The following is a 23,132-nucleotide window of genomic DNA, read 5'->3' on the forward strand; positions in this document are numbered from 1 at the left end:
ATAATCATAACTTTATCCAAGTCATTAACAAAAATGTTAATTCAGCCAAATACAAATCCCTTAGGTGCTTCCCTGGAGACTGGTCTTTGGGTCTGGCCATTTCTCTAGTCTTGAGTTCATTTACCTGTACCTATATTGTTCAGCCCACATACTAACAGCTTGACTCTGGGCAAATCACAACCTCCTGGGCCTCATTTTCCTTATGTGTAAAATGAATGAACTGTACTAGAAGGTCTTTTCAGATCCTTTCCTGCTCCATGATTCTCTGAGAAGTAAGTAGGTCAGCATTGTAGAGGGTTAAACTGAAAGCCAAGTCAAGATATTTGTATCATAAATATGGGAAAGTGATCTCATGTTTCAATCATATTATGGCTATTGATAGCTACCAGTCATCCTGAGGAATATCAGGTCACTGGATTCAGACGACTCTGGAGGAGAAGTGAGGCTGGTGACCTGCACAGCCCTCCCTCACTCAAAACAAAGTCAAGTGCAAGTCATGTCATCATTTCTCTGATGGCACTGTCTTCTTCGACAATGAAGGACGAAAATAATTGATAACTACTAGCTATATGACCCCTAGGCAAGTCACTTAACCTGTTTCTGAGAATTGGTTTTCTCATTGGTGAAATGGAGATAATCCTTGTACTATCTATCTTACAAAAGAAAGTGTTGTATAAACCTTAAAGTATAAGATATGAGTCATTATTTTATAATTGTAACATAGGTGACCAAGTTACTAATATTCAGCAAACACTTATAGAGTACCTCTGATGTGTAAGGTGTTAGGTGCTGAGGCAGGTTCATATATCACATGGTCCTTGCACTCAAAAATCAACCATTCTTCTTCATTCATTTCCTTCTTTCTTTCAAATTCCTGGGTTTTTGGCACTGAAAAAGATTTATTTCCTTAATTCAGCCAGGAAGTCAAATTATAAAATTCAAAGTTAAATTACTTTTCCAGCAGATTTTACTTTTTTTCCCTCAATCTACTTTTGGAGCCCTCATCTTTCTCCTGAGGTCCTGGTCCTGCATCAAGAATTGCCTGTTGAATATCCTGTCTCTGATATTCGATGTAACCTTCAGCAAGTAATTAACCTGCCTGAACCCAAGTATCCCCATCTGTAAAATAAACAAATTGGACTGGATGGCCTGAGCTTCCTTCCAGTTCTCCATCTGATCCCCCTAGATGTCGTATGGTCTCTCAAAATTACTACACCCAGAACAGGATTCATCACCGCTTGTCGTCCTCTGAGCTTGACCCCATTCTTCATACTTACCTATTTCTTCTAGTCACCTGGACTTACCACCCTCTCAGTGATCTCTGCCACTTCCCTCTCCTTTATCCCCTCCATGCTATATTCAATAAACTGCCAGGGCTTTTATAATCAACAGCCCCAACAACATATTTGGCATTCAGTTTCTCCTTTCCACTCCAACAGCCACCACCCTCCTTCAGGTTCTTTTCACCCCTTGCCTTTACTCTTCTTCAATCCATTTTCTATACAGCTGCCAAAAGAATCTTTCTAACGTTTAGGACTACATTAGTCTCACTAAAGAATCTTTGGCAGTTTTTTATTGTTTAAAGAATAATTAGGGGCAGCTAGGTTAGCCCACAGTGCATAGAATCACAAAGATGTGAGTTTAAATCCATGCTCAGACGCTTGACCATGCGACCTTGAGCAAGTTACTTAGTATCCCTTTGCATCAGTTTCCTCCGCTATAAAATGGGGATAATAACAGCACCTACTACCTAGGGTTGTTGTGAGGATCAATTTAAATAATAACCATAAGGCATCTCACGCATAGTAGGTATGCTTATTATCTCTATTAATATTATTATATATCAATTTCCCTACTTGGCCATGAAAACTCTTCACAATCTGATTCTAGCTTACCTTTTCAGGCTTTGTTCACGTTTTACTCTTCACACTCTAGTTTCAGCCAAACTGGCTTACTTGATATTATTCTAATTCAGCATTCCATATTCCATCATGCCTTTGTATATAGTTTGTCTACACCTGGAGTGTAGCCTTCACCTTGGCTTTTAATAATATCTCATGTCCCACCTCCCACATTTGGACCAAAATTCAAACTTGTTCAGGTGGGGATCCAAGCTTTCTGAATCACCCTACTTCTAAGTACTACCTCCTTCCTCACATTATAACTGTGTTTACTTGTCTAAGTTCTCTTCCAAACCTTTTGCATAAGCTCCTTAAAGGCCAGGGACTACGACATTTTTGTCTTTTTTATTTCCAGGGCTTACCAGAGTGCTTTGAACATAGTTAACAACAAATGCTTCCTAAAGTGACTTTTTAAAAACATATTCTGAAGGTAGCAGTTTTAAGTTATAACGGTTTCTCCCCATCAATACTCAAATAAACTAAAGAAATGCATAAGAGGTTTCCAACGGAAATATTTTCAGTTTGGGGTAAAGAGTGCCAATTATCGGTAAAACTCTCTATCCTGGAACACTGGTGAGAGACAGGTGACCTACCGACGATTAACAAAGTTGGGGTGGCAGTCTTCTCAACCCAGGCCCATGACCTGCTGAACGGGTCAAGTTTCTTTTAGGAAGAACTACAGAATAACACGTGAATGCCTTGGTTGGACTAGGACTCGTTTGTATCCAATGCTGCTTGAAATAAAGGAGCCGGTCGGGGCTTTTTTTTGGCCAGTGGTCCTCGTGTTCTCGTTCAGGCTTCTACATCGGGAGGACATTCGTCCAGGGACCCCGGTGTATGGGGCTGTCCCTCCTCCAGACCCCTCGGAACCCCAGGGGTCCATCAGAGCCGCATCGCAGCTGAAAAGGGATGCCCGGCGGAGATACGGCCGCCTCCGAGGGCAGGTCGACCCTCTGGACCGAAGTGGGCGTGGCCGTGGCCTCCCATGACGGCAAAGGGAGGGGCTCCCGAGTGACGCCATGAAGCTCCCGCTAGTGACGTCACGCCGGTGACGCCACGGTCGGCGCTCTCACCTCCTCCCCCGCCCCGCTCCGGCTCCTTTCCTTCTCGCTTTCCCTTCCCTCTCCCATCTGGGCTCCCCCCTGGCGTCCTCAAGGCTGCGCGCCCGCGAACACTCACACAGTCACAGCCACTCGCTCCCCCCAGGCCCCGCCCCTGCCCTCCTCCCCTCCCCCACCGTTGCCCCTCCTCCTCCCCGCCCAGCCGCGGTCGCTCGGGCTCCTGCTCTTGGTTACAAGATGGCGGCGCTGAGCGGCGGCGGCGGCGGCGGCGCGGAGCAGGGCCCCGCTCTCTTCAACGGGGACATGGATCCCGAGGCTGGCGCCGGCTCGGCGTCCTCTGCCGAGCCGGCCATCCCCGAGGAGGTGAGTGAAGACTGCCGGCTGGGCTGCCGGGCAGGCGGGCGCCGGCCTCCCCCCATCTCGACCGCAGATGGGGGGGAAGGGGCGCTAATGAAGATGGTCCCTCCTCTGGCCCCCCCCCGGATGATGGGAGACCCCCCCCCCTACACGCGCGCACGCGCAGGCGCAGCCCTTCAACACGTAAACACCCGAGGGCCCCCCGGGGACCGAGCTCCCTTTGGCCTGGGCCGGGGGGACGCGGGGGGCGGCAGAAGTTGGGGAGGAGGAATCGAGCCCAGATTTGGCCCTAGAAGGTCATGACCCGCCGCGATCTCAGACCGGCGTTCCCCTCATTCTCCCCCCTCCCCCCCGCCCGTGTGTGTTGGGTAGGGGATGTTGCGAAGGAGAAGGGAGAGACAACCCCCCCCCCCCCCCCCCCCCCGCTGGCCCGAATGGCCTGTGTCTGCTAGGGCATGTGTACGTGGGTGGGGGTGGTGAGGAGGACGAGGAGGAGGAGGAGGATGGGGGCCTTCCCCGGGTGCCCGGGCTGCGCTCCGCTCTCGCCCCCTCTGCCTCCCAAAGCGTTTCCCAGCCCTCGAAGACTGGGCTTGTGTCTCTCCCATTCGCTGACCATCCCTGAAGCCCGAGGATCCTTCTGCCTCCCCCTCGTGTCCCTGACATCCTTACTCCACTCTCCCCTTCCTCCGCCAGCCTTAGGACCTGCCCCCCACCTCCCTCGGTTTTGGCTTCCATGGCTCCTCTGCCCTTTTCCCTCGTGCCCTGGCTCTCACACGTTGTGTCTACCCCCCTTGTTTTGTCAGATGCCTTTGGACACCTTTGTCTATTGTCTGTAAAGTTGTTGAGAACCCACAAAGTTTCCCCGGCACCAACCTTCTATATCCCCATGTTGGACCATTTCCCACAGTGGAATCCTGTCTCTCGTGTCACACCTATTTTCCCCCTCTCTTTCTTAACATTTATTTCTTCGTCCTCTTCTTTTTTAATGTTTTACTTCTACCTTCTCCCTTATTTTTCTCCCTTGGCTTTTTAAATTAGAATTAGTCTTATTGTCACATTCTCAAATTATATTATTTTGTTATAATTTGTTATGTTAAAAAATAAGGTAGTACCTGATATGTAACTTGTTTGGCAGTGATTAGTTGAGTAGAAGGATAGACTGTTGATTTTATTTGTCTATACTCACTTTAATAACTTCTTGTCTTTGCTTCCTCATAGCTTCTTTTCAAGTCTGTATTTAATGCTCTATTGCTTTACCTTGAAATTCACACGATCTGCTTTCTTCATTATCTGATTTGATAATCTGCCATTCTGTTTTCACACTTTCCTACCTTGAACCTGATACTGTTGTTGCCCATAATATGACTACCTCTATCCTATGACCCAGCCTAATGATCTGGCAAAATTATACCCATTTTCAGTTACCACTTTTACTGAGGTCCCCATTTCCTTTCAACTTAATTTCCTTTGATATTCCTGTTCATGTCTTCTAACTTCTTTCCACCTTTAAAACTTTTACCCATTCCTCATTTCCAGCTTATACTTTCATGTTTCATTTGTCCCAGTTTTCATTCATTCTGCTTGGTTTCCTGCTTTTGCTACTTGGTGAGGCTTCCTCTTATCTTCCTCACACCTCCTTCTTATTTATAAACAGCTTTGTTCTGTTGACATGGAAATTTATTTTTAGGAGACATTGTTTTTAATGGTTTATTTCGAAGGGCTAGTTGTCTATTTTTTCCTTAAGTTGGATGGGTCTTTGTCTGATGGCACAGGCGCTTCTAGGTTAGTTAACATTATTCTTTTTGGTTGTATCCTTATTTCAGATTTATTAAGCTCGAAAAAAAGACTATACAAATAAATGAAGACTTCTTATGAAATTAAGTAGCCCAAACATTTGATTGCAGCATTGTTATTATCAGCAACCTTTTTAATTTTACTATTATCAGATCAATTAACTTGTCAAGGTGTACCTTAATAGACTGTCTCATTTTAAGCCTAGTTTTTATGACTAAATAATGAGTTCATTTTCAACCCCTGAAAAATTTGCGTCATTTTTTTCTTTTTCTGTTGTAGAATCAGTCTCATGGAGAAGTAGTTTTTCTGTGTTTTTGGACCTTGGGGTTCAGTTGTTATGGATTGGAAATGATGTGGAATTTGTTCCCTTTATTTTAAATGTTCTGAATACTATAACTTTTGAATGTACAGTAGTTGTCAGCATTGAAGAAGGTAATTTCCCCTGAAGTAAATGTCTTTTCTGTCAAAATTAATATTATTAAAAAATGAAAACTGAAATGTACAAGAGTCCGGTTAGAACTTGGCTATCCTATCTTCCTTTTATGAATTATCATTAGAACAGATTCAACGAAGAAAAATGTTCCATGTATGTAATGAAGAGTTTTATACAGAGAAGAAATAAAGGATGAACAGACTCTAAGTATTCTATTTGTAAACGTAATTTCACATACTGAGTTTTGAAGAAGAAAGCAATTCAGAGGTATAGAATATAACCAAAGTATATCTTTTTTAGAAATACTGTACAAGTATGCCTTCTTAGCACAATTAGTCAGTGTATACATGTTGCTTTTATCATTCTCCTAAATCATCCCTAATCTTCAATAAGCATAAATTAAAATAGTCCTTACTATGTGATAGAGGATAAGAAATCCAAAACAAAACAGTCCCTACGCCTGGGGAGCTTATGTTCTGTTGAGGGGAAATATGTACACAGCAAAGTATATACAAATTATATACAAGTAAATACAAACTAATTTCAGGGAGGTGGAACACTGATATCTGGGGAAAAATCAGGAAAGGCCTCTTATAGGAAGTGGCAGTTGAGCTGAGCCTTGACCACAAGGAAAGTTTCTAAGACATGGGGAGGGGAGGTTGTTTACAGCAACAGAAATAAGCCAGTTTGGCAAGATCATAAAGTGCTCAAGAGGGAGTGATGTCAAATCAGTCTGGGGGAAAAAAGGTTCCGTAGATCCAGGTTGTAACAGGCTGTAAATGCCACACAGGTAAATTTGTGTTTTCTCCTTGATGATGTGAAGTCAAGTTTCTTGAACAGGGATGTGTGAGGTGGTCAGTGTTAGATGGTAGCTATGTAAAAGATGTATTGGAGAGAGGAAAGGCAGGAAAACCAGTAAGGAGATTGTTTCAGTAGTCTAGGTGTGAAGTGATGAGGGTTTGACCTGGAGTGAAAATTGTGAGAAGGAAGAGTCAAGGATATTTCCACTTGGGCTACTGGAAGAGTGAGAGAGTCTTCTCTAGGAGTATGGCAAAGGGGCAAGTTTAGTGTGAAAGAAATGAGTTCTACTGTGAGCATGTTGAGGTGGAGATGTCAAGAGAACAGATTACATTACTTAGGTAATGTAACAACTTCAGTTAATGGGTTCTTTGGGTATACATTCTTTTTATAGGGGAATAGGAAATTAAGACAGATAAACAAAAATCTTCATAAATAAAGTGAAGCATTTTTGACTGAATGGCAGTATTCCTTTTACAACTTGTATTTATACAGGAAAAAATAACTTTTTGAACAGGTTATTTGCATAAAGCTTTTGAATTTTGTACCCTAGGACTCCCTTTTTTTGTTTTCTCTCCCCCACTCTGTATTAATCAACTCACTGTTCTCTACCTCCCTCTTTATTACAATATGAAAGGGACTGACATCAAACTTCTTACATTTGTTGTCAGTGTTTTCAGAATTCTTTTTTGTGTCCATCCCCTCTATTCAGTGGGAACTTCTCCCTAGAGGTTCTCAGTTTTGTTTCTATAACAAATTTTTTTTCATTTCGGTGATGATTCCACATCAAAACATCAACATCTGAAGAGAAATTGTGGAGAAAGAATGGGCCCTGAAGTAAAAATTCTGCTTGGTTGGCCCTCTAAGGCAGCCTACCCCTTTAGAGTCTCTCAGGGAAAAAGGGAGCTGTTCAGGAGGGATGTGATTCTCCCTTTTGTAAAACCAGAAGGTACTAGTTAGATGCCTTTTCTTGCTTGACGTCTATTACTGAGATTTTTTGGGTATGGGAGGAACATAACCTTTACTCTGTCTTGAAATTTAACTTATTGCTTGAGTGTAAGTTGGGTCCTTTAACCCTTCCTACCTTCTCCTAAGACTCCAGTGTAAATTTTTGTCTTCTGAAACATTTGATGATGTTTTCGATGACATTTCATATTCTCTAGGTGTTATCTTAATTGGCTGCGTAAACTTTAACGTTAGAATTGTGATAATAGTAGTTAAAAATGTAACATTTTTCATGAATTGGTAGTTTATGGTAGAGTGGCTGTTGTGTTTGATATTATGTATTGCCGTTTGATTGAGAAGTGAACTTGTACTCTCTTTCTGACAGCCTAATATGTGTTTAAAGGTATTACGTTGTTTCACCTTTGATAAAAGTGATGACAGCAAAGTGAGTTGTTTGACTATAGCTTCTTTAATAGAGATATTATCATGTAAGTGCCATCTGTATGAATGTTAATAGTCTTAAATAACTTATTCCAATTTCTCTACCTATCTTACCCATTATTGGTCTGTTTTGTTCAGTTAGAATCTGTTAGAGGGAGTCCTCATTTCAAGATAGATGAACCTGTTGGGGAGAATAAATCCCTATGTACTAAGGTTAAGTAGTTATTTGCATAGTAATAGTGTTTTAGGTAGCTTAATATTTGTATAGGAACTAAAAGTAGAGTTATTCTTATCTCCTTTAGACATTTGGTGGCTGGGTTAATTTTTCTGGGAGGTAGCTTTATTTCTAAGGGCTTTTTGCTTTGTTTTGTTTTGTTTTGGGGTTTTTTTTTTTTGCTACCAACCTAATTTACTATCATACTTAATTAGCTTGGTTGCCAAAAGAAACTCATAGTACAGTCTCCACCCTGAAATTAAGCAATTATTTTTCTCCCCTTTACCCTCTGAGATTATTTTTGGTTACCACCTTCTATCCTAAGATTTATTATTATTATTATTATTATTACTATTATCCTCCTTCGTCCCCCACACCAAGATTATGCCTACAGAGTAAAATTGATGCTTAGTTGGTTTCACATTCCATCTTGGTAGGCCCTGGGGATGCCCTCTGTATATAGTGTGTAAACTGCTTTGAACCTAATTAGCTTTATGTATTCTGGAAGCCCTACAAAAGTAGAGATGAAACTGACTAAGCTTGCATCAGTTTCATTCTTGTGATGCTGCTGTTGAATACCCACAGCACTTTGAGGGAATATATTGCTAAAGAAAAGGCTGTTGGTCTAGTTAGCATAAGCCTCCCTAATATAATAATCTATTAAAGATATTTTAACTATTTGTGTTTGGGGGGAAAGGAAGGAGTATGGGAACATGGATATATCTCACAAATAACTAAAATCCCTGTGTATAAATGATAATCTTTATTTCTTTGATTTCTCAGAAGCATAAGACTATTTTTTAAAGTTTTTTTAACATTCCGTAATAAGTTTGTCTTACTTTTTTGGGATGTCATTCCATTCCAACTTTTTATATCATTCCATAAGTTGCCTTTTTAGAGTAGTTTAATGGTTCAAACTTACCCATTTTAAAGGAAACATTTTAATGTTTTGTTTAAATCAGTTTTTGAATAGTTAACTTTAAAATAAGGGCAGCAATTATTGTTTTGTGCTTGAGAATTTTTAAAATATGCTTTCTCCTTTATAATATTCCCTAAATATGTTCCTTTGGCAAATAGAACCTAAGTATTTATTCTTCTTCGAAAGTAATTTAGTATATATTTCTACCAGAAATGCTTTAATACTGTTAAAACCTATATTATATTTTCTATATTATCAAATACCGAATTATCACTTGAATTCTGTGCTTTAAAACCTGCGTTTTGAAACCAATAGCACAACTTGTTATATTCAGCTTGAAAAAGTAAATACAATGATTATAGTGTCTTTGATAAGTGGGCTTAGTAAGAGTTTTTTGAGAGCTCTTGTTAGTATAATTTCTGTGAATCTGTAGTATAAAAATAGTTTTATAGCCCCTCATTATGAAAATATCCTGTAATTTTTTTTGCTATTATTCAGTAGTTACTATTTGTGAACGTATTGATAGTTAAAGCCTAAGATTTTTAAGTTCTGTTTGCCAATGATTTCTAAAAATATCTTTCAGTTCAGTTCAATAAATATTTATTAAAGCACCTGTTTACTATGTGCCAACCACTGTATTAATCATTGGGGGTACAAATAAGAAAAAGAGATGGTCCCAGTTCTTAAGGAGCTTACCTAATGGAGGAAAGACAGTACATAAAAAGAAGTTGAAAAGAAGTGGGGGAGGAATCATTGGAGAAAGGGGAAGGGAAAGTGTTGTTCTATGGAATGAAAGCCAAGCAGAGCTGTTGATGGAGAAAGGAGTAACTGGAAAGATTGTGAGCCTTCTGTAAAGGAAGACTTTGGGAGGAGTTTTGTACATCATCCAGCCCTCCAAGGGATGATGCAAATAAGAAAGGTGTAGAGTATTCAAACCTCGATCATTGTTCTTGATGCCAAGATTTCAGGAGATCAACTTATCCTGGACTGGGAGAGGGCATAAACTTGCTTTGATTTCCACACTGCTATGTAGTTTAAACTTTAACAATTTAAACTTTGATGGGGAAGGGAGCCAGTCAGTAAACATTTATTAAGCACCTACTGTGTGCCAGGCACAGTGCTAAGCCCTGAGGATACAAAGAATGATAAAAGACAATGCTTTCAAGGAGCTCACCGTATTAAGGGGGGAGACAATACACAAACAACTGTGCACAGGCAAGCTATATATGGGATAAGCTGTGAATAATCGAGAGGGAAGGCACTGGCATTAAGGTGAATCAGGAAAGGCTTCTTGGAGAAGATAGGATATTAGCTGAGACTTGATAGAAGCCAGAGAAAGGAGGCAGAGATGAAGAGGGAGAGTTCCAGGCATAGGGAAGAACTGCTGAAAACACTCAGCCTGGAGTTGTAGTATCCATGGGAGGAACAGCAAGGAGGCCAGTATCGCTGGATTTTAAGTTTTAAGAATTTGGAAAGACAGGGCTAGGTTGTAAAAGGCTTGGAACACCAGAGGATTTCATATGTGATCCTGGAAGTGATAGGAAGCCAATGGAATTTATTGAATGTAGGGATGGGTGGGTGTGAGAGACAGACAGAGACATCTGAGTGAAGAGTGGACTGTTGTGGGAAGGACCAACCAGTAGCTTGTCACAATATTCCAGGTTTGAGGTGAGAAGGGACTGCACAAGAATGATGACAATGTCATAAGAGAGGAGGCATATTTGAGAGATGTTATAAGAGTAAAATAGATGGGACTTAACTAATATGAGAGGTGAAAGACAGTAAAGAGGCAAGGATGATAACGAAGTTGAGAGCCTGGGTAACTGGGAGGACAGTACTACTGTTCAGAAGGGTGAAGGGAACTCAGAAGGGGTTCAGAGGCTTTTTGGGTAATGAGTTTAAAGAGATAATCCAGTTTGAGAGTCTGGGGAACAGGTTAGAGCTGGGGAAGTAGATATGAGAATCAATAGCATAGAGATGATCATTGAAACCATGGGAGCTGGTGAGGTCACTAGGTGAAATAGTATGGAGATAGACGAGAAGAGGTCTTAGGACAGATCTCTGAGAAATACCCACATTTAATGGGCATGAACTGGATAAGATCTAGCAAAGGAGAGTGAGGAGTGCTCAGACAGGTAGGAGGAAAACCAGGTTAGAGAGGTTTCTTGGAAACTTAGAGAGAGGTAATTGACAGTGTCAAAAGGCTACAGAAAGTTCCAAAAGGATGAGAGTTGGAAAAAAAAGACCATCAGGTTGGGCAATTAACAGATCATGCTAATAGGAAAGAGTAGTTTTGATTAAATGATGAAGTCGCAAACAAGACTGTAGAAAGTTAAAAAAGAGAGTGAGGAGAAAGGAAGTGGAGGTATCAGTTATTGATGACTTTCTCAAGGATTTTAGCCACAAAAGGGAGACAAGATATGGAATGATAGCTAGTGGGGATGGATAGATCAAGTGAGAGTTTTTTAAAGGCCGGGGGATCAATTTTAGATGCAGTGAAGATATTTGTGTTCCCATCCACCAATGATTTCTGCAGCTTCCCCTCCGTACACCTAAACTTCCTCTGCACGTGAATAAATATACCTTTATATATAGTGAGTGTATAGTAAATCCAGCCAACACTAAGGCCTTTAATAGGTTCAAGACGCTCTGCTATGTGCTAGGGATACAAAAACAAAAAATGTAATAGCCCCTGCCCTTGATTTGCTGGGGAATACAGCATGTGCAGTATTAAATACAAGATAATTTGAGGTAAGAGAGAGGGCAACAACAGATGAGCAGCTGTGGGGGAGGAGGTGGCAGCTGAGTTGAACCTTGAAGGAGAATAAGAATTTCCAAAATGGGAGATGAGGAAGGAGTACATCCAGACATTGGAGGCCGGGAGGCCTGTTGGCACAGAGGTAGGAAGTGGAATCCTAATTTCAGGTAATAGCTAGTAGATCAGTTTGACTGGAATGCAGACTATGTAAAGGGTATTAAAATAAAATATTCTGGAAAGGTAAGTTGAAAACAGATGATGATGGCTTGAGATGCCTAACCTAGAGTCAGAAGGGAGCTACTGTAGGTTTTTGAAGAGGGGAGTAGCATGGTAAGAGGTGGCCCTTTACCTTGTTGAGGCTTCTTTTGCTGGCTTTCTTCAAGATTTAATTCAAATCACAACTTCTGCAAAATGCCTTTCCAGTTCCCCTTATTACTAGTGGTACCTTCTGACCTTACTTTTCCTCTACTCTGTATATATCTTGTATTTACATAGTTGTCTACTTGTTGTATTACCCATTAGATTATGAGCTACTTTAGGGCAGGGAACATCTGTTTGCTTTTCTTTAAATCCCCAGGGCTTAGCACAGTGCCTGGCACTTAGTAAGAACTTAATAAGTGTTTGCTTGTTGATTGGTCTTTTCCATTAGGAAGATTTCCTTAGCAGTTTCCCAGAAGATAGATTGTATAGGGGAGGGACTGGAAGCAAGGAGATCAACTAGGAGACATTTTTATTAATGTAAGTGATAAGGACCTTGACTAGAGTATAGCTGTATGGGTGGAGAGGTAAGACTGATGTGGAGGTAAAAGGATGAAAGATGTGTCAAAGATAGCTTTGAAGTTGGGGACTTGGTTAACCTAGATATGGTGGCCCTCAGTAGAAATAAGGAAGAGAAGGAGATTTGAAGGGAATTTATAAGAAATAAATTTCCCCTGGATAAGTTCTGTTTTGGGATAGGTTGAATTTGAGAAATCCAGGAGAGAAAATATGATTGGATATATGGAATCATATGCTTAGAGATAATAATTGAGCCAGTGGGAGCCAATGAGCTCACCAGAAGAAAAGTGTGTGTGTATGTGTGGGTGTGTGTGTATTCCAGACAAGGGGGTCAGCATTTATATATACATACAGAAACAGATAAGACTAAGTCCTAGGATAGTCTTATGAGACATCTCCGTTTAAGGTATAGGGAAGACTGAGAAGGAAAGAGCAACATCACTGAAGGTAAAGGAAGAGAAGGTATTCAGGAGGAGGGGGCAGTAGATAGTGCATAAACTGCAGAAAGCTCCAAAGGGAAGAGTGCTGAGAGAAGGCCGTTTGATCCAACATTTAGGCATTCCAAGGTAGCATTGCAAAGAATAGTTTTAAACATGTTAGCTTTGGAATTCAGTTTTCAAGGAGATAAGGAAGTGAAGGCCATGAATAAAGTCATTTTCTAGGACTGTGGTTCTGAAAGGAAGAAAAAAAAAAAGGGTGATAGTTTTAGGACATGGCAGCCTTAAATGAAGAATTGTTAAATTTTGTTTTAAGATAGATATTACTGTGTTTATAGTAGGGAATAAAACATTAGATAAAGGGAGATTTGAAGATGAAAGGTAAGTTCTATGAAGAGATGATAGAGTGATGGATCAAGGGCTTAAGTAGAGAACTTGAAGGATTATCCCTTCAATCAGTCAAGTCAGATATGAGCAAGAGAAAGGATGGATTTTTAGGTGTGGAGAGGGAGCTTAGGATGGATTCTCTTAGTTAAGTGAAAACCAGGTCCTCTGAAGTATAGAGGGCTGATGTATGAGAACCCACATCTGACTATGCTCCTGATGGGCTTCAGAGGCTTCAATGCCTCTTCATTGCCTGTGGGATAAAATCTGAATTAACTCTGCCATTTAAAACCCTCCGTATTCTTGCCTCCAACCTATTTTCCAGACTGATTACATATCAGTCTCCCTCACGTATTCCACACTGAAGCCAAACTGCCCGAACGGCTATTACCATAAATGACGTTCCATCATCTCCCTCCATGCCTTTACAGAGGTTGACCACCATATCTTTCCGTCTTTACTTCTTCCTCTTGGAACCCCAGCTACCTTCAAGAGGCCTCTTCTGATTCCTCCCAGTTGTTATTGCCTTCTCACTTGAATCACTGGGTATTATTTTGCATAATATTCTGCATTTACTTATAAGTGAACATGTTTTATCCCCTTTTTAAGAATGTAAGCTTCTTGAGGGCAGAGACTGCTGTAGTTTTATATTTGTATCCCCAGGACATATCATGGTGCTTAGCATGCAGCAGATGCTTAATAAATATTTAATGATCTGCCTCTTTAGAGTCTATTATTGGTATCACAGATGTTACATAAATTTACTTGTTCTTATTACCCTTTTAATTAAATCATATATGCATGTATTTATAAAATCAAACGTTGATGGGCTGTTCTTGGGATATGAAAACAACTAAATCTTAGAATCACAGTATAATTCAGTTTTAGTAGCAAGACTCCGTTGTTGAAACATTGAATATCTTTTCCTGGTACCTCATAATCACTTTTTTCCCTCCATATTACATTCATTAGGAAGCCAGATTTTTGTATGCCATGTGTTTTTGAGAACAAAATTTTAGCAATTCAGAAAACAGACATTTATTGTGTGAAATACTGTGCTAGATGCTGAGTGAGATAAAAAATTTAAATCCAGATGTAGGCCCAATTATTATGAAACTTATAGAGGAATGTGGCATGTAAATATAATACAGAATAATCTGTGATTTTTGGTGTATTAGAAAGTTGCAAGTACTTTGTGTGGGAGTGGGGGTCAGACCACTGTCAGTGGAGGACAGCCAATCAAAAAGAAATACTTCTTGAAGGAAGTACTGTTAGGTTTAAAGGATAAATATGAATTCAGTAGCCAGTGTGGGGAGGGCATCTTTTAAGTTGCAGGATATAAGACATATTTAGCTAGTATGAGAAACTCTGGCTAGACTAGCCACTAGATCTGAGAGTAAGGTGGAGGAGAGTAAAATAAGAATTCCAGAGAATTGTTCCTTTTTTTTTCCTTTCCATATTAACTTATATTTACTTATGTACAGGAAGGAGAATGTAAGCTTCTTGGGGGCAGAAAAGTAAAATTCTAGAGAATCTGTTCTGCTCTAAGTGTTGGAGTATAGTCATGGTCATTGAAGAGATCTTGAGAGAAAAAACATTTTGTAACTGTTGCTATATGCTATCAGAGGGGCAGTCTTTAAGATTAGATTAAGGCAATGTTAAGGAGCAGTGGTGCCACTAAGATTGTATGCCATAAATTTCTAGTGAGTGAACGAACTAAATTTCTCTAGTAACTTGGCCTGAAAGATAGGAGTAGAGGAATTGGACTATTGGAGTTTACCCAGGTTTGAGAATTAGTAGGTCTGAATAGTGGTGTGGGTTAGGGGGTGGAATATTATAGAGAATCTAGGGTTCTGACTAGTGAACAATTAAAGTGGTGAACTTCATGGGAGTCAAGATTGGCAGGTAAGGCCAGAGTGAGGGAATTGATTGGGAGACTAGAAAAAGGTTAAGTGAGACAGGGTGATGAGGAGGTTGTAGGAGCATTTTTAGTGAGGGAAGAGATTGAGAGACGTGGGAAGATAAAGGGTCATAGCAAGAAAGAATTTTGAAGTTCAAAATCTTGGAGATGTTGTGACACCATCATAACAACATGATTGAAGTGAGGGAAAGAAGAGTGTTGTTGGACTGGGTGTTGTGTTGCATGTCCTTGTTGCTGTGAAGGGTCAGGCTAGTGGATCAATTGAACTTAGAAGTTCTGAGCTACTATAGCTAAAGTTGATTGGTGTCAGGTGTTTGCCACTGTTACAGTGAACCGCTGGGTGTGTAGGGCCACTAGGCTGCTTACAGTGGGATGAACTAGCCCAGGTTGGAAAAACAACAGGTTAAAAGATTCTGGCATGATCAGTGTTGGGATCAACCCCTGAGTGGCTGCTGCACTTCTATTGGGTAAGATGGGAAGACCCAGTTTCCAGAAAAAGAAAAGGAAAAAAATATTAGAATTTGGTGGTCTGGTTGTTGGAGGATTCAGTAGCATTTCAGAATCACAGATTTCAGAGTTCTAAGGGACCTTATGACCATTTAGTCTAATCCATACCACCAAAATAATCTTTTACATCATACCCAATAAGTAGTCTTCTAGACTTAGCTTGAAGACCTCCAGTGACAGGTAGGTAACTTACTGCCTCATTTAGTTCCTTCTGCTTTTGAATATGTCTGATTAACAAGGAAGTTTTTCCTTACATCCAACCTAATTTTACCTCTTTGTAACTTCTACCCATTGCTTCTTGTTCTGTCCTATGGCCCTAAACACAATTCTGATAATTCTTCAGTCTCATCATTGTTTTATTTAATACAGTCACACAATGGGTCACTCAAAGAGTCTCTCAAATCCAACTCCCTCATTTTAGAGTAAGAAGACTGAAGTCAGAGGTCACATGGTGAGTCAGTGGCAGAGTGGGGACTAGAATCCAAGGCAGTTACCTGATTCCTGCTGTACCTTATACTACCTCCTTCTGTCCTGGTCATGAGTGTTCCTTTGCAGTATAATTTTCTCACATTGTTTTTATATTTATAGAAGAAATTTTAAAATTCTAGATCTGGAAATAACCTTAGAATTGGCAAGTGAGTCCAACAAAGATACGGAGGGATAATGAAATTGCATGAGATAAAGCGTGTAATACTTGTACAAAAATACAAGTGTGATATCAATATATAGGGTGCTATTTTTGCTGTCAGTTTTCAGGATTGAGAAATTTCACATATGTTTAAATTTGATTTTAAAGAATCTTTTTATCTCATTTAATGGGACATAAGGAGAATACTTTGTACCCCAGAAATAGCTATAGAAAATTATTTTTGGAATTTCTGATATTTTCTATATATAAGAGATAACCAGTTCAATGAAATTGAGCTTTCATTGATGTTATGGATTTGGGACACTGTTATACTTCAAAATATTGTCATCTTTTCATGTGTGTTTTCTTTTGAAGACAGAAGAGGTAAAGCTTTCTAATATGAAAATGTTAACTTCAGTTAATGTCTTCACTGTGTAGAAAAGTGATGAGAACCACATTACATTCACTTTTTATTTTGGCATTTATTTTACTCTGTGGTCTTTCTATAGGTTTCTTACACACATTACTTTTCATCCACATATTAATTAAGTCCTCAAGGATAGAATTGAAAATGATCACAGCCAAATTAAGAAATATCTGACTTGCAGTAGTGAGCCACTTAGTAAGAGATTTTATATATTATATATAAGTGTGTGTGTTAGGCAACATGGGAGGCACACCAAAATGAAATGTACACTGATAAGCCAATCTAATATAATTTCAACTATGATTTACAATATGCAATACATGGAATATAAAATATATTGAATTATCACTGTCCCAGGTGATGCTCTGCTTATAAAACCTTTGAGGATTTGATAGCGTCTTAACTCAAATGTGCTGAAGACCAAACTGCTTCTTTTTCTCCCAGGATTTTCCCCTGTGTGTTCTATTTCCCTCCTCTCCGTGGGCAGTTTCATCATCTGTGTCATCTCAAGCCAGGAAAATTAGTACAGTCTTAAAGTTATCTCTGTTCTTTTACTGTGTGATGAAGTAGTTGCCAGCTTCTGCTCTTTGCTCTTCTGCTCTTCCCTTTTTCCGTTTCTCCTTGGACAGTTGTGGTTTCCTTCTCTTTCGGAATTCCTGACTCTTCCATCATTTCCTCCAGTGTTTGTTGTTGTTGATGCTGACATTATTCATTCACCAGATATTTACTGAACACTTTGAGTATTTGTGTAGTGCTTTCTTAAATGAAATGTAAGGCTGAATGCTTGCCTACCTCGAGTTTATAATGTGATTGAGGAGGTAAGGCATACATGCATGAAATAGCTAAATAATAATGGACCAAAGCAAGTGATGTAGGAGTTTGTATGAAGGAGATATCCATAGTGTTTTGGGAGTGTTCATGGAAGAGGTAGAGTGTGACCAGATGTTAAATGACAGGTTAGATTTTGAGAGGAGAAAGGGGAAGACTATGCCAGAAGTGGGGAAACCACATAAACATAAGTCGATGCATTATGGTGTGTATGGGGCACTGTGAAGAGAACTGGGAGATAAACTTGATGAGAGAGGATGAGACCATATTATAGCTTAAACAGCAGGTTGAGAAACGTGTGTGTGTGTGTGTGTGTGTGTGTGTGTGTGTTGGAAGACAGGTGAGTCTTTTAAACAAATGATGATAAGGTAAGAGAAGTGGAAGACAGAAGGAGACTGCTACGTGTATCACTCCCTCTAGGACTATTTCAGAACCCCTACTTGGACTGCCAGATCAGGGCCCCAGAGGATGATTCACAACTTCTCCCCTCTGGAATCTAGGGATGACCCTGAAGGGTAGGAGTAGATTTTCTAATGGTCTTGCTCCTCTTCATTGTGCTCCCCATTGATAACAATTAGCCATCCAGAGTTAATTAGCTTTAGTTAGAGATATTTTCTAAGGTTGTAAATTAAGAACAATAGGGACAAAACATTTTCCTCAAAAGTTTGGGAAACACTCTTCTGTGAATACATACAGAATCCAGGGGAAAGTGGGCTTGGAATTAGAGAGCACATGTGAAAAAGGGACTACTCACAGCTCTTGGTTATATGAAAGCCCTTTTCTACCTTCCTGGCATCCTCACATAGTTCCTCTAAGGTATGAGTAACTCTCTGTTGGGCCCTGTGGTTGGAGCATGTGTATAGCTTATTACAGACTGCTCTTCTTTTAACCCAGAGAGGTCATGATTTCTTTTCTCGTCATATCTGGTCTGCTTGCATCTCTCAGTTTGATGCATTGTTTGTTTCTGGTCCAGTCTCTCCAGTGACATGATCAGTTGTGTGTTTTGGGAGGTGAAACTCCCTCTGGGCTTATTCCTCACTGCCCACCTCTGCTTATAAAGGGGTTAGGTTCCTCCACCTGCAGCTTAACTTGGGGATGGAGATTGGGGTGGAAAGGAAAAAGTGGATCTAGTGACTGGTTCTAGGAAATAAAGAAGAAAAAGTAAAAAATGATTCTGAGTTCTTTGCCTTACCTTTGCTACTCACCTGTCTCTTCAAGTATTTATGGAATTATATGGAATCAATTAACACTCAGCATTCTCTACTTGAAAGAACAGCTTTCAATGGGAATCTGTGTGGCACAGTGCTGGATTTGGAATTAAGGACCTGGGTTTGAATGCTGATACTGCTACTTATTGTCAAGGTCTGTATGACCTTGACAAATCACTTCTCTGGGTCTCCATCTCTAAAATGATGTGGTTGGACAGAGTAGCTTCCAAGGACCATTATAGTTCTTATCTATGATCTTACGGTTACTGCCTTCATCTCCTTGCCATCCTGCTTCCTCTTCTCATCACTGGGCAGAGATGTCAAACTCATTATAGCTGGAGAGGGCAGCCTGAACTAGAGTCAAATATAATTGAGAAACATTTAATAAAATAAATAAAAATGCAGCATTGACCATGTGAATTGTCAAAATGTGGCAGGCAGAAATCTATTTGAGTTTTAACACCACTGGTGCAGGACACTCCCAGGGAGGAAATTCCTTCTCATGTGGATCTCTGTTCTAGAGTTTAGTCTTAAAGAATTGGCTTGGGCATGGAAAAGTTAAGTGATTTTTTTTTCTCCAAGATCACAAAGTAAGTATCAGTCAGAAAGCTTTCTGTTCATTAAGCCATGCTACTTCTCACCGTATATATTAGTAGATGCTTAAATAGAATTTGTTGAATATACATATTGGTTCATTGACTTGGAGGAGGGACTTTAGAAATCCCCTTGTCCACCCCCCTCATTCTGAGATAAAGAAACTGAGTCTTAGAGAAGTAAATGCCACTGAAGTAGAAGTGGCAGAACCAGGAGGACAACCCATATCCTCTTACTCCAGAGCCATCTCTCTTTGCTCTGTTCTTTCTGTGTCCTGGTGTCCTTCTGCTGTCAACCATAGGACAGGATGACAGACTTCTTCCCATATGCCTGCCCTGACTTTACAGTGTATGTGTATTTCACTCCTAGTCATGTATACTTAAAATCTGTGGTCAAGGGAGAGTGTATGGGTGGGTACATAGGAACTGAGGAAGAGGGTGTTGCATGAACAAGACAGAAGCAGAGAGAATATCCAGAGAAGCAACCACAGATTCTGTTTACTGATTCTTTGAGCTTACCGTTATTTACCTGGAGGGAATCAATTCATCCCTATCCTTTAGTTTTAATAATATTGCTTGTAACCATTTTTTGGGGGTGGGGGGAGGGGTATTTGTTCTGACCAGTAGTCTATTCTGGGGAATTAAGATGTCTTATAAGATTTGTTTAATCTGAGATGGTTTTCTTACTCTTTAGTCTTCTGCCATTTTTTGTAGACTCATAACTTTTAGACTTGAAAGAAGCCTTAGAGTTCAACTAGGCCAGTTCTTCACACTGAAATGTCTTCTGTGTAGACTACCAAAGGGGTTCAGGACACAAAATAGATTAAGAATTCTTTTGGTGGTCTCGTGAAGTCGATGAACCAGTTCTCAGTCATATTTTAAGTACATTAAACAAAATACTTAGGAAACAAACAAAATAACAAAGGAAACCAGTTATATTGAAATATAGCCATCAGATTTAAAAAATTAATGGACCCTGTTTTGTATTATCTTTGACAGATCCAACTTCTGAATACTTGAAATGACAAGAATCTTAGTACCTCCTGACCCAGAATATTTAATGTTAAATGTTAGCTTTGTGAGTTCCCCTTTCCTTATATAATTTTCCATCCATTGGTCAGCATGGGAGAATTTTTTTCCCTTTTCTTTATAAAAGCTCTTTAGCTATTTTAAGATCTCTATCAGTAGTATTCTCTTAATTTTCTCTTCTCCAGGAAACAAACTACCTGGTTTTTAAAACAGTACATCAGATGATGTTGGTTTCCAGCCCATCACTATCATGGTTTTTGATGTCTGAATGCACTGTCATTTGTCAGTGTTCCTTTTAAAATATGATGTCCACAATTACTGGTTGTCATCTCATCAGCTCAGGGAATAGTAGGACTGTTATTTGACATGAGCTTGACACTGTCTTTGTATTAATGTAGCCTAAGATTGTATTCACTTTTCTTAGCAGTCTGATCATATGACTGAAATTTTCCATTTATATTAGCTGAATTCACTTTAATTCCATAAATATTTATTAAGCAGCTGCAACATTCAAAGTACTGTGTGCCAAGCTCTAGAGATAGGACAGAAACAAGAATTCCTGACCTCCAAGGAACTTGCACTCTATTGAATGGTGCTTAGATCTTGTCAGATTTGTAAATACAAAATATATGCCAAATAAATACACAAAGTAACCAAGGAGGGAGAACACAAACCTCTGGAGAGGTTCAGGAAGCACCCGGTGTATGAGATGGGCCCTGAGCAGAACTTCACAGGAAGCCGAGAGATTTTCAGAGGTTTTAATGAGGAGGAGAAGGGATTGTATTCCATATATCTCAAGTCAGGAAATTTAGTGGGTTTTTCGATTTATGTCTTTGGAAATACCAGAGAAGGTGGATACATGGAAGGTTGTAGGGAATAACAAGTAGGTCTATTTATCTGAACTCTAATATGTGAGCAGCAGTGATCAGGCTGGAAAAGTAAGTTGTAGAGCCCTTTCAGTTCTAGTTTGAGTCATTTATATTTTATCCTAGAGTCACTAAGGTATAAAGGTATAAAGCGGAGGAATGATCTGGTCATACTTCACTGGGCTTTGGCAGTGTACAGAGGATGTATTGGAGAGGTTTGTTTCTAGAGGTGATATATGAATTATTTCTATTGGTACTATTTTTTTTTGCATTCAAAAGTTCCAGGCAATTATTTTCTGCATTGTAGTGTTCAAATTTTTTGTCTTATAATATGCTTCTGGGAGATCTGTCATTCTTAAGTAGTCTCTACTCATCCTGTTTTCAAGATCATTATGTTTTGCTTGTATCGTGAACCTATTTTCATTTAATGTTACTGGTTTTTTTTGTTTCTCTTCTAGATTGTCCTGTGTACTTGGCGGGCCCAATATATTGTTTGTTCTCTCTCTCCCTCTCCCTCTTTCTCTCTTCCTCTCTTTCTTGATACTTATTATCAGAGAGAGATTCACATGTTTCTATTCTATCCATCTTTTTTACTGTGCAGGTCATAAATTCTGCTTTCATAATTCTCATTTCTCTTTAAAGCACTTGGAGTTCCATGTTCTCCTAAAATTCCACCTCAAGTGTTATATTGTTTTCCTTTGTTTTGTATTTATTCATAGATGCCTGAATTCGTTTACGAAATATGGAGGCTATTATTTTTTCTGTTAATGTTTTCTTTGTTAGTTTATCTGCTTATGTTCAAAGTCTTTGAGTTTTCTTCTTCTGGGATTTTTAGTAATTTCAGGTCCCCCATCTCCCCTTTATTTATCCCTATTATTCACTTTCTAATTCCCTGCCCACTGATAGTGGTTTCCCTGGGGGTCAGATTCCAGAGCATCTCTGCTCCTTCCATGCTTGGGCAGTTCATGTTCACCACAGCCTAAGTCAGCCCCAAATTTTTTTTGAGGAGATAAACCTGGCCTCAGTTGGATGCCATGTTCTTTTCCTCAGGCTTAGTGGGATGCTACACAGTTCCCTCCAGCCACCACCCCAGTGGCATCTTTTCTCTCTGAACTACCCCATTCCCTCTGTTCCTCACTTCTCTGGCCTTGCATTGTTAGCTTTGAGAACTGAACTGCTGTACTATGAGATTGATGTCTATACTTTGGGTCTTCTAGATTCTGGGAATGAGATGGTATTTTGGGTTGTGGGATTAAGGTCTTGTTTCAAGCCCAGACATATGTCTTGCATCTTTTCCTTTGTTTTTCTACTTTCCTGCAAAGATTTTTTGTAATTTAGAATGCTGTTGCTGAGGTGCTGGGATCCAAGTAAACTTCTGCAGCCTGTAGCCTAAATCTCCACAGCCCTGGAAAGAGGGAGGGGAGATTAGGGTTTGGGGTTGGGTTTTTGTTGCAATTCTCATGTGTCAGTTGTGCCATATTCTTCGTTCAATTAATGTAGCCTTGCTATTGATGGCACAGTGGGTGATGCAGAAGAGGGTGCTGAGTGGGCTCTGAATAGGTGTCCTTTGGATTCTAGGTGGCCTAGACCATAGAGATAGCTGAAGTTGTTTTATCTTTGGTGGATAATTTCTGTTTTGGAGAAGTCTTGGGGATGAGAAAAAATGTCTAATCCTCTATCTTGTTGCTTACTTAACCCAAAATCTCCTCCTTTGTTTTAGATAAGAATGAGTTTCATCTGATGCCTACTTCCTCATCCCCTCTTTCATGTTTGTGTATTCATTTTTAGTAGAAGATACAAGATCTTGTGTGATTCCCTTCTTTGGTTCCTTGGTACTAGAACATTATCTTTCTGGATGCTTATGATATTTTTTTCTTTGAGGTAGGAGGTCAGGATTTGGGCTATC

General features: G+C 39.9%; 1 protein-coding gene and 1 long non-coding RNA gene across 11 annotated transcripts in view; one reads left to right on the forward strand and one right to left on the reverse strand.

The window, feature by feature from the left end:
- The window catches only part of LOC140533166 (uncharacterized), a 29,076-nt gene extending 26,204 nt beyond the window's left edge, over nt 1-2,872 (reverse strand). The window contains exons 1-2 of the long non-coding RNA XR_011976818.1: nt 2,495-2,872; nt 766-888 (exon numbers count right to left, since the gene is read on the reverse strand). This is a non-coding gene — a long non-coding RNA (uncharacterized lncRNA). The remainder of the gene's footprint in view (nt 1-765; nt 889-2,494) is intronic.
- A 100-nt stretch (nt 2,873-2,972) lies between these two features.
- BRAF (B-Raf proto-oncogene, serine/threonine kinase) overlaps nt 2,973-23,132 on the forward strand; it is a 167,897-nt gene continuing 147,737 nt past the window's right edge. For 5 of the 10 annotated variants that reach the window (XR_011976817.1, XM_072652564.1, XM_072652557.1 and 2 more), the window contains exon 1: nt 3,170-3,325. Coding sequence is in view for 9 of the 10 variants with exons in the window: in XM_072652564.1 (XP_072508665.1) it covers nt 3,200-3,325 (126 nt within the window). In the remaining variant the exon portion in view is untranslated. Of the gene's footprint in view, nt 3,326-23,132 lie in introns of all 10 variants that reach the window. The other 5 variants (XM_072652559.1, XM_072652561.1, XM_072652565.1 and 2 more) reach the window with 2 other exon arrangements.

The sequence above is a fragment of the Notamacropus eugenii genome, chromosome 3, assembly GCF_028372415.1.
Source record: "Notamacropus eugenii isolate mMacEug1 chromosome 3, mMacEug1.pri_v2, whole genome shotgun sequence".
In the NCBI taxonomy this organism is placed as follows: domain Eukaryota; kingdom Metazoa; phylum Chordata; class Mammalia; order Diprotodontia; family Macropodidae; genus Notamacropus; species Notamacropus eugenii.